Here is a 27,995-nt window from a genome sequence, read left to right on the forward strand (position 1 = left end):
GTTGCCTTTTCTTCTCACATGAGAGAGATCTCATTTTGTTTGAGACTGGATACAGTTGAAACCAAACCACACGCCAGTGAGAGGTTATGATGGCTATGAAGCCCCCAAAACCAGCCCCTCGCAGGATCTTTCAAGAAAGGTTAAAGATTACTGCTCTACCCTTATACTTTGAAGGATTTTTATTAGTTAAGCGGTCAGAATACCAGGTAAGTCCAAAGATAATAATATTAAACTAGAAGTTTCTGTCTTAATATAGTTTATTTCATGGTAATGTGATGAGACAAGTGCCTCCTTGTTTCTGTTGGGATTAAACTCTCTTCCTTGAGCTCAGAAATATTATCTAATTTCACATAATTTAAACACAATGTGTAGCTTAAACATATGTGTAGACACATATGTATTATATATAATAACATAAGGTTCTAATGTTGTCAGTAATGTAAACAATTCGATAAGATAAAATGATTAAAATTAAACCTTCTGCTTCTACTCTCGTTTGAAGTTTATAAATAATGATCAAATTTTTTTAAGTGATAAACTTATAAGAAATTATGAAAATGACAAAATTGATATTGTTTAATATTATGTTCTAAAAACACTGTTCAAGATACTTTAAAATATATAGGATATTCTGTGGGTAGTATGTACACTATGAGACAAATGCATTCACTCTAAGAAAATTCATAAAACATTCCATATTTTTTAAACGCAAAAATAAAAACTTTTCGTTAAAATTGTGAATTATTTAAAACTAGTGAAAGAAATAAACATGAAGTACCTGTTACTAAAGAAAAACATCATTGATTTAGGTCAAATTTTATGAAATTTTAAAATTAACTGAAATTAGAAAAAAATTAAGTGTTCTGATAAATGCCATAAGAAATGTTTAATAGCGATAATAAAAATGTATTTTCTGAGGGTTTATCAATATTTAGAAAAAAATCGTGTATGTGAAAATATCTATAATATACATATTTCTTGCATACATAATCAGATCATTTACTACTCAAGAGTAAAGACACCGTAATTTGTATTCTGTAATGGATGTTAAACATGTGTTAGTAATATTTATCAGCTACATTGTAATATTTTTTGGTATATTCTATATGCTTTATTTTTTTCCCTTCCCAATCCCATATGCTTTAAAAGTTAACTTAGTTTTGTTACCATCAGTTAGCCACATTGTTACACTTTGCCAGGAAAGAAGAGTTGAGAAAAATAAATTTCTAATTAGTAATTTCAATTTGATTATTCCTTAAAAGTTTTCCAAAGTATTTATAATAACTTGCTGATATCAAGTTCCTTTTAATGATTAAAGAAGGAATTCCGTTGGTATGGTTAGCAGAAAAAACAAGGATTTTAGAGTGTCAGTAAAACATGACTTTACCTGATGGTTTTGCTATTTACAGCTTGTGATCTTAAACAAGTTACTCAACCTCCTTGAGACTTAATTTCCTCAACTGTAAGATGAAGAGCATATGACCTGCCTCTCAAGGTACAATGCCTAATATACAGTAGAAGCTTAATCAATTTATTCATTTAAGCAACCTCTATTGTATGACTCCTTTACACTAAGTACAACATACTCAGTTCTAGAGAATATAAATAAAACACAAAGACTCCCTTCAAAAGGCTAAATTTAGTAAGGAATGATGATTCCCTTACCAGATTACTATTGTATCTTTTTATAGAAAGCATGCTTTGAAATAGAAAGAATAAACTATAGGCATAAATATTTCTGATGAAATTAACTTGTGTTCCAACTTGAATTCATAGCAAAGTATCTTTTACCTGTATGTCAGGGAGAAAAGAGCAAGAGGATGACAGTAATGTCTAATAGGGTGGTTATAAGGGATAACATATGTAAAACACCTGACTCACACCAAAGGTTGGATTCATTCTCTTCCCATTTCATTATTTATCATATTATTATTAACATACTAAAATCAGTTTTGAGTCCACAGTATTGTGGCTCAAAGGAGAGACACGGTAATAAAGTACTTGAAAATAGAAGCTATGATAAAAAGCTAAAGAAAATGTGATTTCTAGACAAGCAGCCGCCAAGTGCCAGGCCAGGGAACTTTTGAGAGGAAGGTGAGCCAAGAGTATGTAGCAGGTCATCTTTGGAGCTAATGGGCTGGAGAAAGTTGGGAGGCTCTGCAGAACATTAAGTGAAGTCTCTACTGAAGGAATTCAGAACATTTAAGCTAGAGAATGTATAACTGAGGAGTAACCTGGTCTATAAGGAGATTACTGGTTAACAGGTGTTTCTTAGCTGTTTTTGTGGCAGAACACATTTAAAACTTAAGGGGCTTTGCCCCCTAGGAAAGTGTGCCAACATACATCATTTACAATGCAATTCCAGAAGGTCAGTAGATCTCAAATAAAGAACCTATTAAAAGTATATATTCTTCATGGAAAAGATAATGTAGGAAAATTTACTTAAACCACAGCATTAGAATTTTGTATGAATCAGGAAGACTTATTTGATAATGAGAGCTATTAAATGTCACAATGAGTTACGAATAGCAACACAGTTCTTATAAATGGGGAAATTCTCATTTTTTTGGAACTGTTTGAAACCTGAGTTTAGGCAACATCTCACAGTTTCTCCAATCTGTGTGTAATAAACTTCAAAAACAATGTGTATGTCTTCTTATTAGTTCAAGCATAAGAATGTAGTCATCATAACAGCATCAAAATAATATTTCTCTGATTAGTCCTCTAATTGCCACTAATTTATTTAGAAAAATTTCAGGGCTCAGTTGTGCTTTCAAACATAGTTTTCTATGCTCATAATCTCTAATGTTAAAAAAATAACAATCCTTTCAAGAAAACATTTTTGAACACAAATCTCTGATGCAAGAATATTAATTTATTTAGAAAATACATGTGTATTTCTGTACTAATACTCCAAGCAAATTATGAAATATATGCAAAAAAGAAACCAAGAAAGATGACACAAATAAAATATAATTAGATATTTTTAAAGTTTCTTTCCCAGTGGAATTATCTTGCACACCTCTGGATTTATGTGCTCCACTTTGGAGATCACTATACAACATCCTTCCTTAAGCAAAAGTACCTTACGTGCTCACAAGAAAAAAGAATGGGAGCTTTTTATTGGTAACAAAGGATAAGAAGACACTTAACTGGATTTTGCATTGTAACCCATTTTTACTACTTACATCTATGAGAAAGAGCACTAGGGAGCCAAGAGATACAAATATCAGTCCAACTATGGACCTTTAAATATTTTAATCTGTTTTCTCTTTTGTAAAATGAATAATTACTCTCTGGCATAACTAAATTAATTGCTGTGATGATCAAATGGACTATATAATAATGGGTGTATTTACTTGAGGTGTGATATGGCAGATATCACACTAGGTTCTAAATGTCCTGTCACTCTGATCCCTACAGTAATTATTTTATCCTCTCACAGATGATATGGTCACAGAGGTTCTGGTCAATATTCCTCATCCATTAAGGAGTGCACCTTGAATTTTATTGCAAAGCACTTGACATCGTAATTAATTTTAAACTAAAATTCTGATTCCATTTGGGAGTTGTGGAATTCCAAAGTTTGGGGATGTCTGCTCACTAGATTCTTTATCACACTGAGCTCAGTAGACTTGCAAAATATTTGTTTAATTGAATGAAAATGAGATATTGACCTTAAACTCTAAATACAAGGTCATCTAGTGATTATAAAGCTAGCAATAAATCCAAAAGTCCCATATAAGTCCCTTTCTTACATCAGTGATTCAACATAAATGATTGCTAAAAAATAAAAAAAACTTTATGCTAAATGTATTTCATTCAAAAAGGACTTCATTTAAAATATTTACATACTTCTGTAGATATAAATATACACCTACTTGTTGATTTTTGAGAGGGATATTTATAGATGACTCAAATTATACTGATATTCATGAGCGCTTATCAGAAACTAAATCAAGACTGTGACCCACATGTCTCTACATACTGAATATAAGCTTGATCTGTTCTTAGGTTTTTGGCTGTGGTCGGAGTTCATAGGGCCTATTGCTATTTGTAATCTTATTTTTCCTCCAAGCCGCCTTTACTTTCAACTCAGTGCCTTTGTTCTTGTTTCTTCCTCATTTAATAAACCCTCCATAATTCTTTTCATGAATCTTTTTTTTCCTCATGGATCTTTATGTTTGTTTTTTTTTTTTTTTATCAGTAAAACTCTCATTGTTCCCTGGTTAACCTTATTCAATTCATATTTTGTCATGACTAAACACCTGTAATTTTTCTCAGGAGCACAGATGGATGTCTGTATGTACATACAAAAGGAACTCTATTAGTCTTCACTGGCTATTAGTGATTTTAGGTTTTCTACCTGATGACAACTTGATACTAATGAGGCTAACCACAAAGATGAACAGAGCAGTAGACTTTGACTTCAGTGTTTTCTCTTGCTTTCCTCTCCTCCAAGAATTAGAGTCTCGAATTTCAACTTGAACTTAGATGTTATACATCAGTAAAACTACACAACCATTTATTGGCTGTTCCTTCAATCCTATGCCCTTCTGAATTGTTCTTTTCTGTGGTAATTCATTCTTGGTCAGGAGGTATCAGCAGGTTCATTACATTATATTATAGCCAGCTCTCAATGAGGAGGTAGGATGGAATGGAAAAACAACAAGTCTTGGGCAAAGAAACCTTGCCCCAATTTCCAACTGTGCCTCTGAGGTAAATTGCTGCAGTAATACTACCAACATTTTCAAACCTCACATTCTCCTTTGAAAGGGAACTTTTCTGCTTCTTCCATAAAGAGGTTGAGTCTAGTTTTCTAGCGACTGAATATGGACTGGGTCATGCTTTGGTAAATTGACAAAAGCAGAGCATGTAAAAGTACTCGCACAATGGGTTTTGTCTTCTCTTGCTCCTGGAAATCTTTCTGCCAGCATGTGAACAAGTCTGGGCTAGCTGGAGAATGAGACCATGTGGAGGGAGACTCCAATTGTTTCAATGGGGTGTTTTCCAATATCAATAGCCAGTTCTCTGATTCTCTGGTTTAACTGATTGTTGAACAATTCAGTTTAATTCTAAAACTACTGACTTACCCAGATTCAGTGCCGACCCTATAACTTAATTAAGGGCTTAGTATGACAAGACTGCCCCTCCCACTTTGGTCACCAGTTGCAAGTCCCTAGTGTCTCTTCTGACCTACTGGCTATAAATCAAGGGTTCTCATGACCCCCTCCTAAGATTCAACAATTTACTAAAATGGCTCATAAAACTCAGGAAGACACTTTACTTACATGTATTGGTAAGGAATACGAATGAACAGCCAGGTGAAGGGATACATAAGGCAAGGTCTGGAAAATTCCCAAGCACAAGTGCTTCTGTTCCTGTGGAGGTGGGGCACATCACCCTCTCACCATGTGGATGTGTCCACTAATTAGAAAGCTCATCACATGTCACTGGTCGAGAGTTTAATCTTCAGCCCCACCTCTACTCCTTTCTGGGGGTCAGTGGGTAGGACTGAAAGTTCCAACCCTATAATCATTTGTTCTTTTGGGGACCAGACCCATCCTGAAGCCCTTCATGGGTCCAATTCTAAGTTGCCTCATTACTATAAACACAGATGTGATATAAAGGGACTTATTATGGGTAACAAAAGCACTCCTAACACTCAGAGTTTAGGATCTCTATGCCAGGAACTGGGGACAAAGACCAAACATATTTCTTACTATACCATTCCTAGTCATTCTGCATCCCAAGCTAAGACCCCAGGCAAGTGAATGAGGCCACACTGGACCATTCAGCCACAGACAAGTATTACCCAGATCCAAAAAAATCATCCACCAACATAGAATGTCAAAAATAGAAAATATTTGCTGTTTTTAGTCCATTAAGTTTTAGGGTGGCTTGTTACACAGCAAAAGCTAGCTAATATAGCACCTTATCAGCCATGACTACAAAGGGAGAAAACAGTTCTACTTAGAATATGAGAAAAACAGGTGTTGTAATTCAGAATGATTTTAATCTTGAGCTTCCTAGTAGCCAAGGCAAATAAAAGCAATGGATTATAGAGTTCTCCTTATTTGAGAAAATAAGTATATAAATTCTGAAGAGGTAACAAACGTTTTACTGGGCAAAAAGGAATAAATGATATCTCAGTATTAAAGAGACACAAAATACCATAATATATAAAAGTATCTTCACATTTATAAGCAAAAGAAAAAATGTTTTCTTGTGATTTTCTTGCATTAATCCTCAATATAAGTCCAGATAATTCAATATGTTACAAAAATTCAGCTTATTAAACTCTAAGGGAAGGAATGATTAACATGACCATGAAACTGACTGGGATTTTTTTTTAATATACTTTGAGGAAGAGCTGGGTATGTAGGTAAGTCTTTAGATGTAAAAGGATTTTGTTTTGTAAATGCCCTTGCCATTCTTTTGTAATACAATTTTTTCTTTATTTAAATAAATTTTCACTTAAGTAAAATAAGAGTCTGATTAGGTTATTTAAATTTTTTAAACTTAAAAAGTTGTATTTTTATAGAAACCATAGTAATGTGAATGTATTAACAATGAAATATTCACCACATGAATGAAATTTGAACTTCAAAGCTCAGTTTTGATGGTGTTATTTTTATCATTCTCAATTTCCTTGATCTATATAAATATATACCATTTGTTGAACCCAAAGTATGAGTCATGTATTACGCTATGTGTTTTATATGTATTAATTTATTCAATCCTTTCAACTGTCCTGGAAGGTAGTTAATAAATGCTTGTCCTATGTCCTATCCTGGCTCCTTAAATGGCCCCTCTTTTATGGGTACAAGCTTTCACTGAAACTGCATAAAAATTAAATGTCTTCAATCAATGAGGAACGTTTTGGAAAACAATCTATTTGAAAACAAATCAAATTACTTCCTTACCTCACACCTTTCACTAAAATAAATTTGTAAAGGATTTAATCAAGAATGAAGTATAAAATTAAGCCATAAAAACTAAGCAATTAATCTCAGGATAAAGAATCTTATGTCACACAGCAATTCGGGAAGTTACAAAGGAAACGACCAATATGAAAATAGCCGAATATACACTGATGCGTATGATTTCTTTCCCACAGGAGTATAAATACTATTGGACAGAGTTGAGAGGAACTACACTTTTCTTTTATAACGACAAAAAGAGTACAATAGTAAGTAGTTAAACACGTTCATCCCATTAACTTTTTTCCAATATACATTTGTCATATACTTCATTATTCATTTGGGATTTTCTGTTTTCCAAGAGTAAAGATGTTCTAGTAAAACTAATTCAAATAAGAACACTTATATCTGTGAAGGCTATCAATGATAAAGCCCATAATAAAATTTTCTAGGCAACTCAGAAGAAGGTATTAACTCATATTTTTAACTTTGCATTTTTCTTACTTATCCTGATAATAAAATCTTTAGCTATACATCTGGATACAAATTACCTAACACCAAGTGATAGCCTTACTTTCCCCCACTTTTTATCCTGCTATCACATGCACTTATAATCTGAAAGGAACTAAAGGATTCCTTAAAGCCTTATAACATACAATATGTCACAATTTAATTTTTCCAGAAAGACAAAAACACACCCCACCAAGCAGGACTTCTAAGAGCTCAAGCATGGAAATAACAATAAAGAGATTCTGAGATTTATTTGTTTGTATTAATTTCAAATAATTGACTTGTATTTTAATTTTTCCACACAAAAAAATTGAAAAGTGATTGTGGATTTTATTTTTTCCACAAATAAAATGTAGTATTTTAGTAGTAAATGTTTGCCCACCTTGGAATGTTATACTTTTAAGAGATTTTATGATCCAGTAACTTGTTTAAATAAAAATATTTTGGCCCATGGATGTAGCAGCCCACACTCCTTACAACATCATTATTACATGTCCAGATCTAATGGAAGAAATGGAAAAAGAGCCCATGTAATGTATTTCATCCGCAAGCATCTCAGCACCATTAGTGGTAAACTAACCAAAAGCCATTTTAAAAAATAAACAAAGTGGTCGTCTTTCATCAGAGTTCTGAATAGACAAGATTTATATAAAAGTGTTTTCAAATACCATAATTAATTTTAATAAAAGTAATTCCTCTGTTGTGCCTTCCCACTTCCCACTAATGTCAGGAAAAAATTAAAGCCCCTGGTCTAAACTTCATATGAACATGTAAGTGAGAGAGTTAATGGTTATTGCTCACTTACTACATGACAAGAGGCAGTACAGCTTAGTGACTGAAAGCCTAGTCTTCAGGTAGACTACCTGGGTTTTTATCTTAGCCCTCCCACTGTCCACTGTGCTAGCTTGGGATCTTGGGCTATCAACCTAATCTCTCTGTATCTCAGTGTATTGGACAGGGAATTGGTAGAAAACAGATGACATCTCAAATTGGGCCATTTAAAGAGAGTTTAATAAAGATGCAACACTCAAAGCAGTGGGCAGGATGTTGGAAAACCACAAAGGATAGTACAGAAACTGAGGCTAGTAACAATGCCCCATTACCATACCTCTGAGTAAAGGAAAGAGTGAGAGAATAGTGGGGAGAGTTGTGTGAAGATGATTGCTTTGAGAAGAGAATGATTTTTGATTGAAGAAGCAACTGCATAGGGTAATAAATACCTGACTTTACTCTTCTAACTCTTCTGATCACCAGCAGTCCAACCCCCAGAAAATCAGAGGGTAAGGGTGCCCACAATGTTGTCCATTTGGTCCATCCCCTGGTGCATAGTTTTGGGTGGTGAAGGGATAAAACTGAATCTAGAGATGCAAATGAAAGATATCACACACTCAGTTTCAAATCTCTAAAATTAGGATGAAAACAGTCACCCATCTCATAAGGTTATCTAAAGGATTAAATGAGATAGTAAAGGTAAAGTACATAGAAAATATTCATGTATTTTACATACATTATCTCATTTAACTTTCACAACAACTCTGCAGAGTGGGTACTATTTTAATCCCTACTTTTAGATAAGAACAGTCAAGTTTAAAGATTAAGAAATTGTACAAGATCTGAGAGTTAATGAATGGGTTACAATGCAGGTCTTGTTTCTGAGCCAGCATTCTTAACAGCTATGCTAAGAAGAGATTGTTATACTGAAATGCTACAGAATTGCCCATCTACCAATTTTGTTAAAAGTAGATGCAGACTTTTGGAGAAATAAATTTTTGGGGTGATTGTCTCAAAAGAAAGTACAAGGACAGAGAAGGTGAGAACTGTAAACATTTAGCCTATAGTAGGGAAGAATTTAAAACTGGCTTTAAATATTTGAAAGGTTGTCAGGAAGTCATGTGAAAGAGTCACTGAATTTGTTAAGTCTTATTCCAGAGAAAAGGGACTAGGACCAATGGATGGAAATTGTCTGGAGAAAAACTGTGGCTTAGTACAAGAATAAACTTGCTAGTAGGCAAAGCTTCATAGGAGGCTTGAGTTCCATGCCATTTAAGATGTTCAAGCAGGCTGGATGACCACATGGAAGGTTAGCCTAAAGAAAATTCAAGCATCAGATGGCAGCTAGATTAGACAGGTGAATTTCAAGGCTCTTTCAATTCTACAGTTAAAACCAAAAAGATATAACTTCCTTTTTTCTAATCAATAGTACAGTTTACAGGCCCTCTATCTAACTGGGCCACTTCTTCCTCCATTGCTTCCTCTTTTGTCTCGGCAAAATTCACTGAGCTTGATCTAGACAATCCAACAGAAAAAGATTCTAGTCTAATTTTAAATTCTGTCCTCTTTCCCTTATACCTCTCTTTCTATGTTTAATTGCTCTTTATTCATTGAAAATAAGTAGATCAACCCAAACTCACCCTCAACTTCATCAATATGGGAATAGTTCTGGGAAAAATTTTATTTATTATTTTTATGTCTTACTTTATTCAGAAAAATAAAATAAGGAAACCTACAAGAACACAGTTAAATAAGATTTACTGGGCATGACAGAGAAGAAAAAAGAAGAGGTAAAAAGTAGTCGAGAATGAGGTTAGTTTAACAAAAAATTATGTCATAAAACCCTACTATGCTTTTACTAGAGGTGGTCTTAATCTTTCTAATACTAGAGAGCAAGTCTAGCCAGTTGTATACAGACCGATATACATAGACTAATTACTCAAAAAAAAAAAAAATTTATTGTACTGGGATAAGATAGAAATTTCTTAATAGGATCCTCATAACCAGTTATATGTGGTAAATGTTGAATAATAGCTTTCTGGAAAAAATGTATATATGAATATATGTGTATAAATTTATTATAAATATTTACATGAATGTGTGGCACGCAGTTAAAAATAAAATACATAATACTTTTTATTGTAATTTTCATATAAGTAATTGATTATCATAGAATGCTGTTATTGATTTTTCTGAACATGTATCCATAGCCAACTATGATTGCAATTTAATCATATGACTAAGGGAGTTGTTTTTCAATCTGTAGTTTCCCTAATAAATTTATTGTCATTAAATATGATATTTGACATGAGTATTGGCTAATGCTTTTGTTTACATTAATGTATAAGAGGAAAGTAAAACAACAATTATGTATGTGAGAACTTCACCTAGCTGTTAATGACATGAGCAATTTCTTTGCTGATTAAGATAGCAGTTTTTGAATTATAAAAGAATATTTTGTCAATTTTTTGATCTTTTCAAAATGAAAAAGCTTCAGACACAACAAACTTTCAAGTTTCATCTGCATTGTTAACATTTTCTCCTTCATTTTCTTAAGTCTAGACCAAAAGCCAGCAAACTATTGCCCTTGAGCCAAATCTAGCCTGTGTCCCGATTTTGCAGTTTCCGAACTAGAAATCTATTTACGCTTATAAAGTGTTGTAAACTAAAAATAAATAAATAAAAAGAAGAAGAATTTGCAGCAGAGATTATATGTGGTCCACAAAGCCTAAAACATTTACTATTTTGCCTTTACATAAAAAAATTTTTGGCCTCTGGAACAATTAGCAAAACAATAAATCAAGCTCTAATTTGTAAAGTTTGCCGTTTTCTGTGGAAATACTCCTGCCAAGACTGATTTCACCCTATCAATGTGAACTCACTAAAAATGGAGGTGAGAAGAAAGGTACAATGCTGTATAGTACCATTATGTATATACCATTATATAGTATTTCCACCACACAGAAACGAAGATGTAAAAAGCCTTAAAACCATAGAGAATACTATGTAGTAATATAATTAGAAAATTATGAATTTAGAACTTTATCTTTGTTTTTTAATATGTTATTTACTTATGTGTTTATATAATTTAACTTTTAGTAATAGCTGTGTTTAACAACTGGCTAGCAAATTCCTGAAAATTTAACAAATCAACTTTTTGCAAACCTGTTTGAGCCAGCTCTAGCACACCACCACATTATACGCTTCCAAATGCCCTCTGGGTTGAGAAGGGATGACACGCTGAAAACCAGGATATCATGCAAAGTACAAATCAATTGAAAGTAAAATATTACTTACTTTCCTTCCTACTAAAACTGATGTATTTACCCATGAAATAATTTAATGGGATTTCCTTTTATCTTTGCAGTATGTTGACAAGTTAGACATAATAGACCTCACATGCCTTATGGAGAATTCAACTGAAATGAATTGTGCAAAATTCACCATTGTTTTGCCAAAAGAAGAAGTGCAACTGAAGGTGAGTGAGGACAGGCAATTAGTCTGAAACAAGTTGTGGTTATAAATAGCATTCACCTCTTTTCATAGCTCAGTGGCTGAAGTAAAGAGGAATTATAGAAGTGTCAAGTTCTATACTTTGTTGATATTTCTTACTTTTTGGCAAGAACTGTGGTTTTCTAAAGAGGGATTAAAAAGGACATTTTCACTTGTTTAGTATACAAGCACATTAAAACCATGTACTTCTGCCCTCTGACAAAGTCAGAGATCCCACCTGGTGTTTTTTAAAAGCTGTCTTTGAATTGGTATTCAAGAACTTGGCATTGACCAAGTTCCCAGATGATTCTGAGACATGTCCAACATGATACATGTTTGAAACCACTGAATTAGAGAAACCCATATTTCACAAATTGAGAGACATTCTGCCAGGCAATTGGCCTATACTCTTAAAAAATAGCAGTGTAAAAAAAGCCAAAGACTGGACGCTTATTCCAGTTATGGAGAATATGGAGTCATGACAACTAAATGCAATGTGTGATACGGATTGGATCCTGAGTCAGAAAAGGAAAAAAAAAAAAAAACGAACCAATAAACAAAACAAACCCCAAAGCTCTAATGAACATTATTGAGACAATTAGAAAAATTTGAACAAGAACTGTTTTTTAGACATACACAACTTGCAAAATATGTTATTAATTGCATTAAACTCGACACACGCAGGTATCTGTTTGTTAAAACTCACCACGTTAACACCCAGAATTCAAAGTGAGCCAATTAAAGTCAACCAACAACTACAGCAATAACAAAGAGAGCGATTTGCAATTGAGTAAGATATAGTTGGAGCTGACCTTGAAAACACTGGTCACGAAGCTTTAGTGTACTAGGAATCATTTGTACTTAGAAATCCAGGCCCCACCCCATAAACCTGAGCCCCAGAATCTATGTATAAGCAAGGCCCTCAGATGATTTGGTGTGGTGGTTAAGAGCACAAGATTGGAGTCAGATGCCTAGGTTGAATTCTGGCTGTTTTATTTGTTAGCTGTGTCATTGTAGACAAGTTACTTAACATTTCCGTGCTTTGGTTTCTTTGCCTGAATGTAAGTCTTGTCAGATATAACCCTCTTACTGAGATCTTCCTGGACTACTTCATTAAAATTGTAACCCTTTTCCCCTCTACTAACCCCTAATGGCATTCTCAATCTCTTACTCTGCTCTACATTTTATTTTCCCATTTATTTCCTTCTGACACTATAAAATTTACTATTATGTTTGTTGTTTATTTCTTGCTAGACCTTAAACTCCATGAAAATAAGTATTTTTGTTTTGTTCTCCAGTGTAAATCAGTACCTAGAATAGTGTCTAGCACTAAAAGGCAATCAATAAATATCTGTTAAATCAATAAATCTGTAAAATAAAAAAATAAAATTACCGTTTGCAGAGTTGCCATGAAAATTAAATCAGTTAATACAAGTGAAGTGCTTAAATAGTAGCTGTCACTTATAAGCATTTAACAAATGTTAGCAGTATTAGTAGTTTTTGGAGCTAAGAACTGAAAATTTCTAAGGACTGACTACGTTGGTTCTACCTGATTGTCCCAAACTTAAAGCCAGTCAGTGTTAAATACCAATGGAGGGACCATGAGTTGACATATTGCAGAAATAAGTGTGCTAACATTTGAGTTTTTTGAGTTAAGTAAATTTGTATGATTTTACTTGTTTAGTAAGCAGATTAAAATTATATATTTCTGTCTTCTGACAACAGAGAACAGTATTAAAATATTTCATAACAAATACATTAATAGTTCTAAGCAAAAAGAAAAATGAATTGTTTCTTCCTTTCAACTGATTCTAAATGATTTAAAAAATTACTATTGACTTTTTGAAACAATGTGCTTCAGTAGAAGAATATACATTTTGTCCATCTTGCTGGTTTTTGATGGCTTACATATTTTGAATATTATAAAATAATCATAAAATTCTGAAGTTATTTGAAGTTAATAAAAATATTAATGTTCATAGTCATTCATGTCTTTTCTTCTTTGTCTTTGTTTTTTTTCTTCATCTTTAGACAGAGAACACAGAAAGTGGAGAAGAATGGAGAGGCTTCATTCTAACAGTAACAGAGGTAAGAAGGACATTACTTTTGATTGATTCATTCATTCAACAAATATTTACTGAACACTTACTATGAACCATGCAGAGTGAAAGGGGTTGAAGATATAGCAATTGAAAAAGAGACACAAATCTTCATACTTACTCATGAAATTTATATTTTTATCAGGGGATGGAGAGGAAAAATAAAATAAATAAGTAAACAATGTAATTTAAAATTGTGATAATTGTTATAAAGAAAATAAACAGGGCAATGTGCTAGCTAGCTACCAAATAACAAGTGGTCAGGGAGATCTACTTGTGACACAGTCATCCTTTGTATATTCTGGTATTTGTAACTTACATAGCATCCTCTAAAATACTTCCAATTTCATTCTTATATATTCAACATACATTTATAAAATGGAGATGGATTTTATGAATGACATAAATAATATTTCAGGGAAGGATCATCAAATTAAAACTCTCCTTTAAATGATTGTTTAGTGAGTCTTAAGACAAAGGGATGCTTATCTGTTCAACTCTGTGGCATCTTATCAGAAATCTATAATAAGATCTACTGCTTATGGTTAACTGTTATAACAAGATAACTACTATTATTTAAAATAAAACCACTGTAGCGACTGTCTTAGAAACATGAGGTACTTTGATAACTAGCCCCTAAAATAGCACCAGGTTCTCTAACACTTTGAGAAGATAAGAAAACTTTCTAGGTTTATTAGAGTCAGTTAAATTCAGACTCTATCTACCAAAACTAGTTCGTAAGTAGTCTTTGCATTCACATGAAGTAAGCACTGCACCTTACTGAGTGATGGATTCTGGTTATCTCAGTCAATAACATGTAAAAGTTGAAGGTTCAACTATCGTGTGGATAAGTCAGAGGTGGCTTAAAAAGTGGGCTAGTTAAAGATGTGAAAGACATGCTGACTTGGAGAAAGGGAGAAACTCTTAGAGGAATTGTGTTCTCCTCCTCTATTGTGGAAAGGCAGCGTTGTGTGCCACGGCATTACACAAATGTCCCAATGGTATTGGAGCCGGTGTCAAGGAGTACACTAAAAGCACTGGAAAGACCTCAGGGTGCATTTTTCTGGTACACTAATTATACCTGATGTTCTGGCCCCCAAATTTTGTTTTCAGCTTTTTCCTTGAGGAAAGGATAAAAAAAAATTATTTTAAAATTAAAATATACATTGGCATGTTACAGAATATAAAATAAAATTTACGTGAATTTCCAAGAGAAGACAAGTTGCCTTAAATTTTGTGCTTCCATAAAAGTTTTTGCACAAGGATCCCAGATCGCTCTGTGTATACATTTACATCATGCCACTGTTAGGAGAAATTTAGTAGAAATTTGAGAAACATAGACTATAGTTGAAAGAGCTGGAACATTGTTTTTGAATGAAAGAAAATGGAGTTTGAGTCTTGGTTTCACAACTTACTAGCCATGTGACCCTGGACTAGTTATTTAATCTTTTTGAGCCTTTTTTTTTTTCTTTGTAAAGCAGAGATATTACCTATCTTGTAGCATTGTTGTGAGGATTTGCAACAACACAATGGTTAGGACATAGTAGGCAATTAATAAATATTTTTTCCTCATTTTATTATTTTTTTTTCTGGACTGGTATATAAGAAAATGGCCTTACTGATTATTAGTTAGCTTAATTATCCAGAAGAATAGTCTCTAAACCTTTTTGATTTTGTGCCCTTAGTAGTAATTTTTTATTTCAAATTTTATATACATGTACACACATGTGTTTTAAAATATAAACAATAATATAAATTAATTAGATAATAAGTAAATAGAAAATGAAGTTCTAGTGTTTTCTTCCCATACTTCAGTGGATTTTCTTATATACCCCATGAAAAGCATGCACCCTACTCTGGAGATCAAGATGTTAATCAGACATAGCTGCCACAAAATGCAGGCCAGGTAGTGTGACATAAAAAAAAAATTCTATTGTTCAGATTACACCTTCCAAGAAGACATCGCTGGTCATAATGAGGTCTAAATCAGGAGTATATGTATAGACTAGGAGGGTATAGATTACTCAATCCAAAACATATCTCTAGAAAAGGTTAAAAAAAAAAAACTGTAGTAAGTAGAGCAGTATCATAATCCTAATGTATGAATAAAACTTTGAAACATACACACAAACACACCAAAATATAAACCTCCGATTGCTGATTCTCAGTCTTTTAATAAATAGTGCCATCTCAACACCATGTTACCATATGGTTGGTGGAGCTAATTCTAGGTTACTTGAGGAAGAACTTGGCACCTTGCAGGTGCTCTGAGACTTCCCCGGCAGTGAACTAGTAAACTCAGGATGAAAAAAATGAGAAGTCTGTTGTTACTTGAATTAGTCAGTAGTGCAAGATGGGTGTATTTTGCTTTGAGGCCAGACCAAAAGAAACTTCTTGAAAGAAGATTGGGCATCCTGTGCAGGCTGTAGTTTGGTTCAGAGGCTGTTCTAGGACACCTACCCGATACCAAGATCCTCTACTCGTGATTCTACCCATCTATCTCTGTTAGGTAACCAAAGTTCCTTAGGACCAGAACAGACTCATCGTTGCTAAAATTAATTAGTATTTTGCCTACTATTTTAATTGGTTTTAGCTGTCGGTTCCCCAACATGTGTCACTCCTTCCTGGGCAAGTAATTAGACTGCATGAAGTCTTAGAGAGAGAAAAGAAAAGGAGGATTGAGACAGAGCGACTACCAAGTACATCTCTGGAAAAAGAAACAGAACCAATCGAAGATTATGTGGATGTACTAAACCCTATGCCAGCGTAAGTGCACCATGAACTCCAGTTTATTTATTAGATTGTTAATATTATTTTCTAATGATTAAGGAGAGTTAGTCATTGACTTTGTTAAGACAGAGGCCATAAGCTCTCTTGTGGATAAGCAGCATATCTCTGAGATGCCACATTTCCTCTTGTATGTCATAATCAACAAAATACAAAATGCAAAATTGAACCAACCCTCTTACCACACAGGAAATCCCCTTCCACTCGCACCTTTACACCAAACAGATAGTCTTTCCAAAGCTCAAACCTAAATAAAAACTGCTATGAGGAAGGAAGGAAACGATATTTTTTCACCGTGCAACTCTCTGATTGACTGATTTTCTATCAGAAAATTATACCAAAGAATTAAAAATGACTAAATGCTCTATCCTGTTGTTCAGTCAATCAATGAGTAGTTATTGAGTTTGTAGTTTGAGGAAGGCCTTGTGAAAAGTGTGTAAGGTATTGGAAAAATGAAAAGGCATAGAACATACTGAATTCAGTAACACCCTGCATCTGTTTTTACTCAAAAGTGTGACTTAAAGCTATGAACCCTTTCTTCTTAGAATCTTGGTAAAGTTCTCATCAGTGAAACTTGTCCTGGTACCATCTGTGACATCAGGTTCTGATACGTATTCTATCTGTTCTATAATCACTGAAAACTGCCAACCATAACTCTTAGCTGAAACCAGTGACGACTGATGAACTGATAAGTTAAAAGTCATAGACTGCTTCTTTTTTGCTCAATAAAACCAGTAACATATGTTTATTATGGATAAATTAAAAGAAGACTAAAATCATTCCTTGTCCCACAACTCAGAGATATTTGCTGTTAATATTTTGGTGTATTGCATATCCTGCCACATATTTTTCTGTGATTATATATTTCACTGATTACAATATTTACTAAAAAACTGAGAAAAGCACTTTCTTACGAAAGTCGTATTATACCAAAAGGATTGAATTCAGGCATACTCTTAAATATGAGTTATTTAAAAGAGAAAAGATACAAAAGAAGCGTGTATCTTTAGACAAATATTATTTATCTAAGAGCCTATTATAAACTATACACTATTAATTCTTGTCTTAGATTTTTAAATGGTTATGGTGATTATATACTGATCAGTAGATAACTTTTCAGGTCCTCTTTGGTTAAAGAAGGAGGCTTTGGAGAGGTGGGGGCAGGAGGGCCTTAAGCATAAGCATAGTCGTAGTGGTGCAGGCTTATAATAATAGTAGTTATAATTTTATCATTGTAATTATAATAATAAAGCTAGGAATTTTAAGAAATTTAATAACTGCAGTTCTTGAAGTAATTTTAGCAGCATTTTTTCAAGTAATGAGCCCCATCAGTTAAGAAAAGAATTTTTTTTTTATCTCACCTCTGTAGATGTTTTTATACAGTGTCCCGGAAAGAAGCAACTGAGATGCTTGAGAAGAATCCTTCCTCGGGAAATATGATCCTGAGGCCTGGTAGTGACAGTAGAAACTTCTCCATCACGATCCGGCAGGAGATAGAGTACGTTTAATTAAAGAACATACGGGATTGTTAAAAGCATGATATCACTTCATAAAGCAATGTCATACAAGTTTGTATCAGCATCTGCTATGTGTTTTATTGGGACTAACAGTATAAATACAAGAACAGGGAGGGAATGTTATATAAGCAATAGTAAAGACTGAGCCAAGGCTAATACCTGAAGTAGGGAAGAAGAATGAACAAATTACTTTGGTCCTGGATATAGTTCTATTTGTTCATTCATTCATTCTAACAAATATTTATTGAGCAACTATTGTGGTTCTAGGTACTGAGGATACAGCAGTGAACAAAACAACATCCCTGGTTTAAGGACATTTACATACTTATAAGGAGACACAGACTCTAAATAAATACATAATGAAAAATGTCATATATACGATATGACATACGATAAGGTCTATGGAAATAAAATAAAGAAAGATGAGAGAGATAGGAACTTTCAGAGGTAATAAATAGAGAACTTTTTTTGGTGGGGGTTGCTGTGGTTGTTTTAATATAGAGTCCTCAGGGAAGGCCTACTTTATTAACAGACATTTAAGCAGAAACCTGAAGGAAGCGAGGGAACAAACAATGCCAATACCTGGGACAAGAGCATTCCAGGTGCAAGGCCATATGCCCAGAGGCAGAGGAAGGCCTGATTTGTTCAAGAAACAAAGAGAGGCCTCTGTGACTGCAATAGAGTGAGCTAAGAGAAAGTGGTAAGAGATAAGATTCCAGAGGTGAGCATCTCGACTGATCCCTCTAACCAGCAGTCCCCATCTTTTGGCACCAGGGATAGCTGTTCCTGTGAGAATCTAGTGCCTGATGATCTGAGGTGGAGCTGAGGCGGTGATGCTAGCTAGCACTGGGGAGTGGCTGCAAATACAGATGAAGGTTCGCTGGCTTGCCTGCTGCTCACTTTCTGCTGTGCAGCCTGTTCCTAACAGGCCACACACCGGTATCCATGCGCAGCCTTGGGGGTTGGGGACACCTGCTCTTGACCCTACATGTTGTTCTGGGACAAGAGTTTTACTCGAAATACCATGGGGGCCACTGGACTGTGATGAGTAAAGAAGTGGCATAATCTGATATATCTATAGAAAGGACCATTTAAGAACCTCTTGTCAAAGTTAATAATGTCTTTCTGGTAAAATGGTTTATGTTTGGTATAGTCAGTAACATTTACATGCAAATGTTGATTTTTCTGTGTAACTAGGGTGGTTGGATCTTTTAAGATTCACTTCAGCTCTCAGAATCTATGAAAACTTGCATTTCAATAGGGGCTCTGGCATAGTTAACATTTTCACAACTGATAATATAATTAACATGTAGAGGTTTTTGTCCCATATGAAAATATCCAATAGATGATTATTTTTTCTATAAAAGCATAAATAGAAATTGATTCTTGAATCTATTTTTTCTGAGGATAATATTTTATTAAATTTTTAATGATAACATTTCTCAGTGAATCTACCAATCCACCATAAACGTCAATGCTTCTAAATAGATTAAATTTGAAGACATTGATAATGAATAAGACAGTAAGAAAAATCACTTACAGGAAAAATTAAAATTATGGCATAATGGCTGCATTGCTAGTATGAGCCTTGGTTCTAATTAGCTTGATTCACTCACCAATTATTCTGTATGAATGTCTTTATACACTAGCCATGTACACTGAATAGATGGCAAGAATGTTAGATGGTAAATCAGATCCTGATTTTGTGTGTGAAGTAAGAGAATCTGTGTGTATGTATGTTTTCACAATGAATATCTATGTCAACTTAACCTTTTGGTTTCATTATTTTTTCTGTTTATTATAGGAGTTAATAATTTTCAACTAACATGGTAGAATATCATAGATTATTCAGTTATAATTTATTTGATTTATAATTTAATTTGCTATCTTGAAACAAATCCAACATAAATAAAAATTATGATGACCATTAAATATCGGTGAACATAGAATTCCTGGGAGAAAAGTGGATTTTTCTGCTTAGCATATCTTGAGCAAGGAGATTGTCCTTTTTCTAAATTTAAGAAATTTATTATCACATAAATATAGAATGTCTTTAACTGTTTACTTCTACTGGAAAAAAATAAGAATATATAAAAATGAATTAAAATTTATCTTGCCAATTTTTTAAAAAGAAATCATCTAACTGCTTGAAATGTAAACTAGATCACACAAGAGAATGATTAATTTTTTGTTACACATTATGTTTTTCTTGGTTGGATTGAGTGTTTGATCTATTTGCATATGAACTCTATGTTACTATTCTGCTTGAAACAAAACCCTGAGACCTAATGGCTCTTTAAAGACTGTGTATTTCCTGCACAACAGCAGCCAGATTTCTTTTGAGTCTAAATGAGCTCAGCTTTTGCATTGTGTTTTCTGTATAAGCAAGCTATGAGAAATAACAGTGTTCTCTGCTGTAGATGTGGTTTTTGACTAAACACAAGCAGTTTCTATACTTAGGATATGAGTTAAATGTCATAGTTTTTGGTTATATTTGTTTTGTATTTAAATTCGGAAGAAAGAGTCTGGCAAAGAAGTTCATTTCAAAGTTATGCAATTCTAATTTTGGTATACTCATTGCCAATTTGAATTCATATAGAAGCTCATACTTTGTACAGCAGATGGTCACAAAACTATAACATTTTACAAAACTAATCATCCCCCGGCCTCCAAGCTTTTATGGAGAAGGCAAGAGGCAAGGCGGAAAGATCAAACTCGAGCATTCTAACACTGCAGTCATTATAAGCTTATGTAGCTTATATAGATCTGGGGGCGTAGTTTATAACATGAAACTGGTCTAAAAATTTTTAGCTGTTATTGTACAAATTTTCCTTATAAAAAGCCAGATATAACTATAATGTTAAGTATAGTTACATGTGTTCTCTAAGGCCTCAAAACAAGTCCTTTAGAATGCCTGGATTTAATATCTTCTATTTAACAGATCACTTAATTTTAAAGGTCAGCAATTATAGAGAGTAGTAGAAATTTAGCTTGTTAGCCTGCAGAGCTTAATGTAAAGACTTGGCAGAAATCTAGGAAGCACCTGTGTCACCCCCAAAACCAATTCATTCTCTTACAGGCTGTGGGAGAAATGTTCAGCCATTCACATTTAGATCAGTGTGTCTGGTAAAACACTAGCTGAAAGGACAAGTTAGTTTACAAAATAGCATGAAAGTAAAATTATCTCCATCTGTTAATAAATCAGCTGTGGGAGGAAAGATTATAGTTCCCAGGAAGAAGAAAAAGTCATTCAATGCCAAATAATCAGGTGATTCCTCTCTTGATGTTAAGGATCATCCGCCTTTACCCAGCCCAGTGGTGTGTGAATTCATAAGACAGAGCTATTCTTACAACAAACTTTATGCTTTGGTTTTCTTAAAATTATTGACTATGTGATAAGTTAGCAGTGTAAACACTTTAGAAAGCCAGTAGCCAAGGAAGCAGTAGAAAATATTTACCCCAAGTTCATTCCTTTGCAAAAATTGGGGTCAAAACCTAAGAACAAGTACTTATAACCACATTTAAGGCCACACATTCTTTTTAAAAGACAAGTTTCTTCTTTTTTCAGGACAAAATCAGGAACCCTCAACAAAGCAAATTTTGTCAATCTTACTCTACCCCCGCCCCCACTACCCCTCTTGTTATTCCTTTGGAAAAACAAATAAAAAAAATATGAAAGAAAAACAAAGGTCCAAAATGAGAGTCAAAGCCTGTGACTTCAGTGGAATTTTTTTCTAGCTTACTTTCTGTTCAGAAGTTGGTCCTATTAGTCAAAAGTTCCAAGAGATCGTGTTAACCTTTGCTACTCTTCCTCCCACAGCTTTGCTATGAATGATAATATTGATATTGATGATATGATGGCTACTAACAACAACAATGATTGTCCCCGCTCATAGCGCACTATGTGTGTGCTGTATTGAGTGCTTGGCAAATATTTCTTTCAGGCACAATAAAAACTGACATAGTATTTTTCATGTTTTACAGATAAAGAAGCTGAGACTTACAGAAACTACTAAGTTAAAACAATGAATTTTAAAGTAGTAAAAAATAGTTATAATTTACTGAGTGTCTAAATGTGTCGGACACTGTGCTAAGGACTTTTCAAACATAATTCACAACTGTCTTGGGAGGAAAGGCATTATCATTTCCATTTTATAAATGAAGAGATAAAGGTACAGAGAACCTACAATACAGAACCAGAATATGAACCTAGATCTTTCTTATTAAAAAGGCCATGCCCTTCAAGCTTTCTATCAGTCTTTCAAGGAATAACAGCCAGTTATTTCATAAGAATATAGGAATTCTAGTTGGAATAGGTGAGAGTTTTCAGAAATAACAATAATTATAAAGGTGTTTTCATTGAGGGATAAGATAAAGCCATAGCCAACCACCCCAAAGATCCCCTCTGTCCAAAAATGCATTTCCATCACCAGTCTGTAAGTTATTCCTGAAAGTTTAGCATTAAGAAATACTTTCTATTTCTTTTTCTTTTTTCTTTTTTTTTTTAGGAGAGGTGAGAGAGGTCAGTGTTTATCCATGTGTTGAAAGTAAGCTCTAGAATAAGTCATTGGAATAACATTACTAGCTGTTTTCCAACATTATATCCAATTGAGAGAAGATTTGGCTATAACAGTAGATGAGGAGAGAGTCCCTTGAACAAAAGTGTAGTTCAGTCCTAGAGAAATGTGACCTGGAAATGAAGAGAGGAGCAATGAAAAAGAAGGTGGGAGGCCCTGTAGACAAGTTTAACCTGATAGACAATTTTGCTTTAGCCAGCTTCTGTAAATGGGACAGATGTTAAATTAGTTTGTCTTTTCAAGCAAATGGCAGTGTAATAAATACTATTAACTTTTCAACTTTAGAAAAAGTCTTGGTTCTGGCCCTACTGTCATATAAATCAAGGGAATGCAAGGCAAATATGCTTTTCAGAACTAACTGGCAGGGACACTGACTTACACTCTCGGTATAAATTAGTTCTAGCAACTAGCACTATGAGATAGACTCCTAAAGTTTTAAAATTCAGTTTCATAAACATTTATTGTGTGCCCGATGCTAGAATACAAAGGTGAATAGAATGTGCTTCTTGTTCTTAAGCAGTTGATAGTTAAATAAATATCACAAGTTTAGGGTAATATTAATTTAGAGTGCTATGTGACTATAGAAGAAGATATTAAGATTCATCTACTGAACTTACATTCCCACCTAAGTGTTCATACAGTACCTAACACCTAGCATTTTCCAGATCTCTAAGTCAACCCTGAAGTTAGCAGATATCCCAGGTGGTGTATAAGCCAGCAGGAAGAACAACCACTGAGGACTTTCTGACTGGAGTGATGAGGTGCAATAGAAAGTAATATGCTTCCAGTAATTCTCTCTACTTTTTGATCTGTATATGCCCACCTAGGGTTTTATAATGTTGTCTACTTTGTAAATTACCAGCATTTAAAAACATTTCTGCCTGAAGGATTTTCAGTTCTTGATATCTTTATTTATCCCTCATTGACCCACTCAACAACCCAGGTTTCCTACACAGTGTATAACCTCCTATAAAGAAACAGAACCAGTTAAATAGAAAAATGCAAAAATCTTTTTATCTCCCCAAGCCACAGTCATTGAAACACAGATTTTACTATATGGGTGATATTTTATACTCGCTTTAGTTTGATTTGACCCAATAGTATACTCAAATGGAGATTAATCTTTTTTTCTTTCTTTCTTTCTTTTTTTTTTCATTTTAGCATGCCAAGAATCAAGCACTACAAAGTGATGAGCATAGGAAAAAACTACACTATTGAACTGGAAAAACCTGTAAGTGGCTATTTCCTTGTTGATAAATTTTCTTTTGCTTCCTTCCAAACCTGCCTTACAGAATACAAAGAAAGGTAGTTCCCAGACTCCTTGCCTGTGAACATAGTGTAGGTATCCAGGGCGAGAAGTGAGATGCAAGAACCCGTGGAGGAGGCAGAGTAGAAGATAATCTGGTAATAATTCTTTACACTTTCCTTTCTCTGTAAATCTTTATCAATATAGTTGTTTCAGGGAGAGAAGACTATCTTTGTTAAGTAGTTGTTTTATATCCCCCAAGCTAAGTATTTCAGTGTGCTGATTTCTAATGGGGAAAAAAAAATCTGTGAATGCTTAGTTCTCTAATATAAGCCATGCAGAAGTTCAGAAATCCCTCCTTTTATTAGCAACGTAATAGTGAAGAAAAGATTTCATCCTTGTCTGCAACCCCTCTCCCATCCCAACCAACTTATCATGAGGCTGACGATATAATATTATAACCACTAAATATTGTGTTAGGCACAGAGTTGGTACTTTAGATACACCATCTAATTTAATCTTTATTATTGTCTTGAAGTAATGCCTGTTAAACAGGTGGGAAGACTGGTATTTACACTGGTCTCAACCAATGGAAGTGTAGTAATGTGGCCTATGGTCCAGGATGCTGGAAAAAGGGAGGACAGCCCTGTGATCTTTGGCTGCAGTGGTTAGAAGACTGGGCTGGGAAAGTAATATCACTTAAATGAAACCTCTGGGTCTTGAAGATATTGATATGATCTTTTCTAAATTGAGCTCCTACTTCTTCCGCCTGTTCAGGAAAACTGTGTTGATCAAATAGAGAAAGAGTCAGTATGGTGGAATTTTTAATGTTTCGACCATAGCCTTTAGAGTTTGGTAGTGACCTTTGCTAAGAGCAGGGCAGCTGCTGATTCATATACTCCACTTAAACCTTCACCATAAATTGCCTCCCAGAGCATCTCCACTCTCATATCCACGCCTGACTGGGATTTTCCAAAATTTCTAATGAAGAAAACAGAGAACTAGATTGCCGAAGGGTAACCCAAATAACTAAATGACTGGAAACAATGGTCAGGGAAGAAAAATGTGCCTCTGTAAATGGTGAACTGTGGCTCATATATCTGTCATTAGCACAAACGGCCCCAGTGTAAGGAAAGCTATAACAGCCTGGATTATTATTTCACCTTTCACACTCCCCAACCCTACCCTTCAACCGGCTTGTCATTTTGTGAATTTTTTCCCCTCTTCAAGGTTACCAGGGATATTCAGTTTTAACCTTATTTTACTTGTATAAAAATATTGGAGTAGCAATGTATTTCAGTTACTCCTAGATAAGCAAATTATACTATTATGATGAAATATTAAAATGCTTATTTCTCTATTAGTTTCAAACAGAAGAAACCAACTATAGCTAACTTAAGCAAAAATAAATTTAAGAACATAGGAAACACATAGCGTGACTGAAAGGCTAGAAAACCTTTAGGGATGAGAAAGCAGTAGTTATAGTAAAAACCCCCTGATTAGAAATCTGCTATTCTTCTTTGCTCCTCTACTCAAGATCAGTTTCAGGAAGGGAGCATTTCCTAGCCTAACTTGAGTCATATCCTCATGCAATAATTACGGAAAAGTAGAGTGCCTGATTATGGTCCACCAAAAGGTATAAAATGGGAAATGGGTAATTTCTCAACAGGAAATGAATATGGTTAGAAAGGAGGAAAAAAGTGCAAGGATAGGTAAAACCATTCAGTAAGCCATTGAAGTGAGGTATTGATACAATTTTCTAGAGGTCAGTAATCTCCATTAAATTTCAGTTGAGCTCTACTTCTATCTTTACACAGATGACACTGAGCTTTCTCTCACCCTCTCTTTATACAGGTAACACTCCCAAACCTTTTTAGCGTCATTGATTATTTTGTGAAGGAGACTGGAGGAAATTTACGACCATTTATATATTCAACTGATTAACCCCTGGGTATGTTCTTCACTTCATTGTTGTATTAAGAAAAGCAAAACAAAACAACAACAGAAAACTCTATATATGATTTGTAAAACCAACCAGTAGGACTGTAGTTCAGCCTTATTAATTTGGAAATCATTTTGACACTAACCCTGCGAAAATAAGAGAGTACTAATATATCCTGGTGGATAGAGTATGGACCCTTTCTAGAGAAAGAAAACACCTGAGGCATGTGTTAGGACTATTTACTTCATTTCCTTATTCTACTTGGCTTTATCGAACAAGTTCAGGAGTTAAGAAGAAAACTGTACTCACCTAAAATCATAGAAACCAAATAGGGAAGTAAAGGTATGGTCTGTCCACAATGTCAGATGCTTTAGGTAGATTAAAATGGATGAGGCTTAAGGGGATCGGCCATTAGTCAGTAGATGACTTGAGAGATCTTATTCCACAGTAAAGGCAAAAGTCAAAAGTGCAAGATAACAAGGAGTGAGTGAGTGGTAAGGAACTACAGATAAAGACTGTAGTAGTCAGGACTGACTACAGAATTTGTGGGGCCCTTCTTCATAAATCATTAAGAATTTTAAAACGGTGATAGCAGATCAATAAACTAAGTATGAAACCCTGTGCAACTGCACAGTCACATACCACGAAATTGTTTGCCAGAGCAGGGCAGACTGGATGTGACTTGTTTATCTCCATACTTTGAAACAATCTCTGGTGCATGGTCACTTCACAAGCTGTAAACAGGAGAGAGAAAATATTTCCAGCTTGTTTGGATTCAGTTATCAAAATAAATTCCCAATCCTACAGATTATGAGAGAAAACAACTGTTCGGCTACCTGCATCAGGGCGTTATCTGGAAAATCTCAGTTAAAAGGACAGCAAGTTTAAAAAGTCCAAGTTTTAAAACATGGCTATGAATCTTGTGACGCCAAATAATTTTAAAAATTCAGAGTTTGAAGGAAATTAAAAATTATCCAGTAGTGTCTTACTCTGTATAGGAATCACCTGCACACTCAGTACAGAAAATATCTCTAAGATGTAACCATTCAGCTTGTTTGTACATTCCTAATGATAGTCACCCCACTGATTTTTGAGGCAGCACAGCTCATTTTTGATCAGCTCTCATGAGAGAATTCTTTCTTAATATTGAGTCTGAAATATTTCTTCCTTCAACATCTACATATTAATCCAATTTCTGGCTTTGAAACAACACAGGGTTTTAAAAAGCCCATCAGATATTTAAAAACAGCCGCAATGACCCCATTTAGTCTCTCTGTCACCTATGAAATATTGGTTACTCCAGCCCTCTCACTTTCATCTTTGATGTTCTCTGTGCACTAATTTCTGAACATTTCTCTTAAAACGTAACTACAAGGGATGAACACATTACTGTATATATGACCAACATAATACATTACTTGGGCTTCAGGCAGGAAAATACCACCTAATAGAAACCTCTGGGAATGAGCTATTAGTATGTTTTTTTATTTTTTGTTTTTTTCTTTCAGAAACCAAAGGATTTCCTGTAACATCTCTACAACAGAGAAAAATTTAGCGGGGAGGGGTGAGCCCAATATAATTTCCCTCCTACATGGATGATATCGAATCAGTTATCCAACGCTGTCTTAACAAACCACCCAAAAACATGGTGGTTAAATCAGCAAACTTTTTATTTGCTCATGACTCCCTCTGTGTATCAGCAATTTGGATTGGATTCAGTGGGCAGTTTTGCTAGTCTCACTTGGTGTCACTTACACATCTGTAACCAGCTGGTGGTTTGACTGCGGCTGGATGGTCCTACTGGCCTCATCCACACGTCTGGTGCTGGTGGTCAGCTGGGGCTGGCTGAACCACTCTCTTCATGTGGCTTCTAATCCTTGAGGAAGTCAGCTCTGGCTTACATGAGATCTCAGAGCAATTAAGGAGAGAAGGGTAGCTGCATGTCCTTGGGCTAGAAATTCTTAGTGTTGAAATAAAGTACAGAAAGTTCTCATTTAACGTTGTTGACAGGTTCTGAGACTTTAAGCAAAATGATGTCTAATGAAACCAATTTTATCATAGGCTAATTGATATCAACAAGAGTTAAGTTCCTACAGCATCTCATCAATGTTAGTACAAAATGCTATTAAAC

General features: G+C 34.4%; 1 protein-coding gene across 1 annotated transcript; it reads left to right on the top strand.

The window, feature by feature from the left end:
* Positions 1-27,925, top strand: STAP1 (signal transducing adaptor family member 1). The gene is made up of 9 exons (XM_011360650.2): positions 1-206; positions 7,121-7,192; positions 11,572-11,682; positions 13,728-13,784; positions 16,389-16,561; positions 17,952-18,080; positions 23,838-23,907; positions 25,777-25,873; positions 27,373-27,925. Exons 1-8 carry the CDS (start codon positions 87-89, stop codon positions 25,864-25,866), a joined length of 822 nt encoding a protein of 273 aa, XP_011358952.1. The 5' UTR covers positions 1-86; the 3' UTR covers positions 25,867-25,873; positions 27,373-27,925.
* Positions 27,926-27,995: the final 70 nt, after the last annotated feature.

The sequence above is a fragment of the Pteropus vampyrus genome, unplaced genomic scaffold (genome assembly GCF_000151845.1).
Source record: "Pteropus vampyrus isolate Shadow unplaced genomic scaffold, Pvam_2.0 Scaffold57, whole genome shotgun sequence".
NCBI lineage: Eukaryota > Metazoa > Chordata > Mammalia > Chiroptera > Pteropodidae > Pteropus > Pteropus vampyrus.

Coding starts and splice junctions, on each gene's coding strand:
- STAP1 (XM_011360650.2), top strand. CDS start 87: ATGATGGCTATGAAGCCCCCAAAACCAGCCCCTCGCAGGATCTTTCAA. Junction 11,683..13,727: donor AAGAAGAAGTGCAACTGAAG/GTGAGTGAGGAC, acceptor CTTCATCTTTAG/ACAGAGAACACAGAAAGTGG. Junction 18,081..23,837: donor ACGATCCGGCAGGAGATAGA/GTACGTTTAATT, acceptor TTTTCATTTTAG/CATGCCAAGAATCAAGCACT.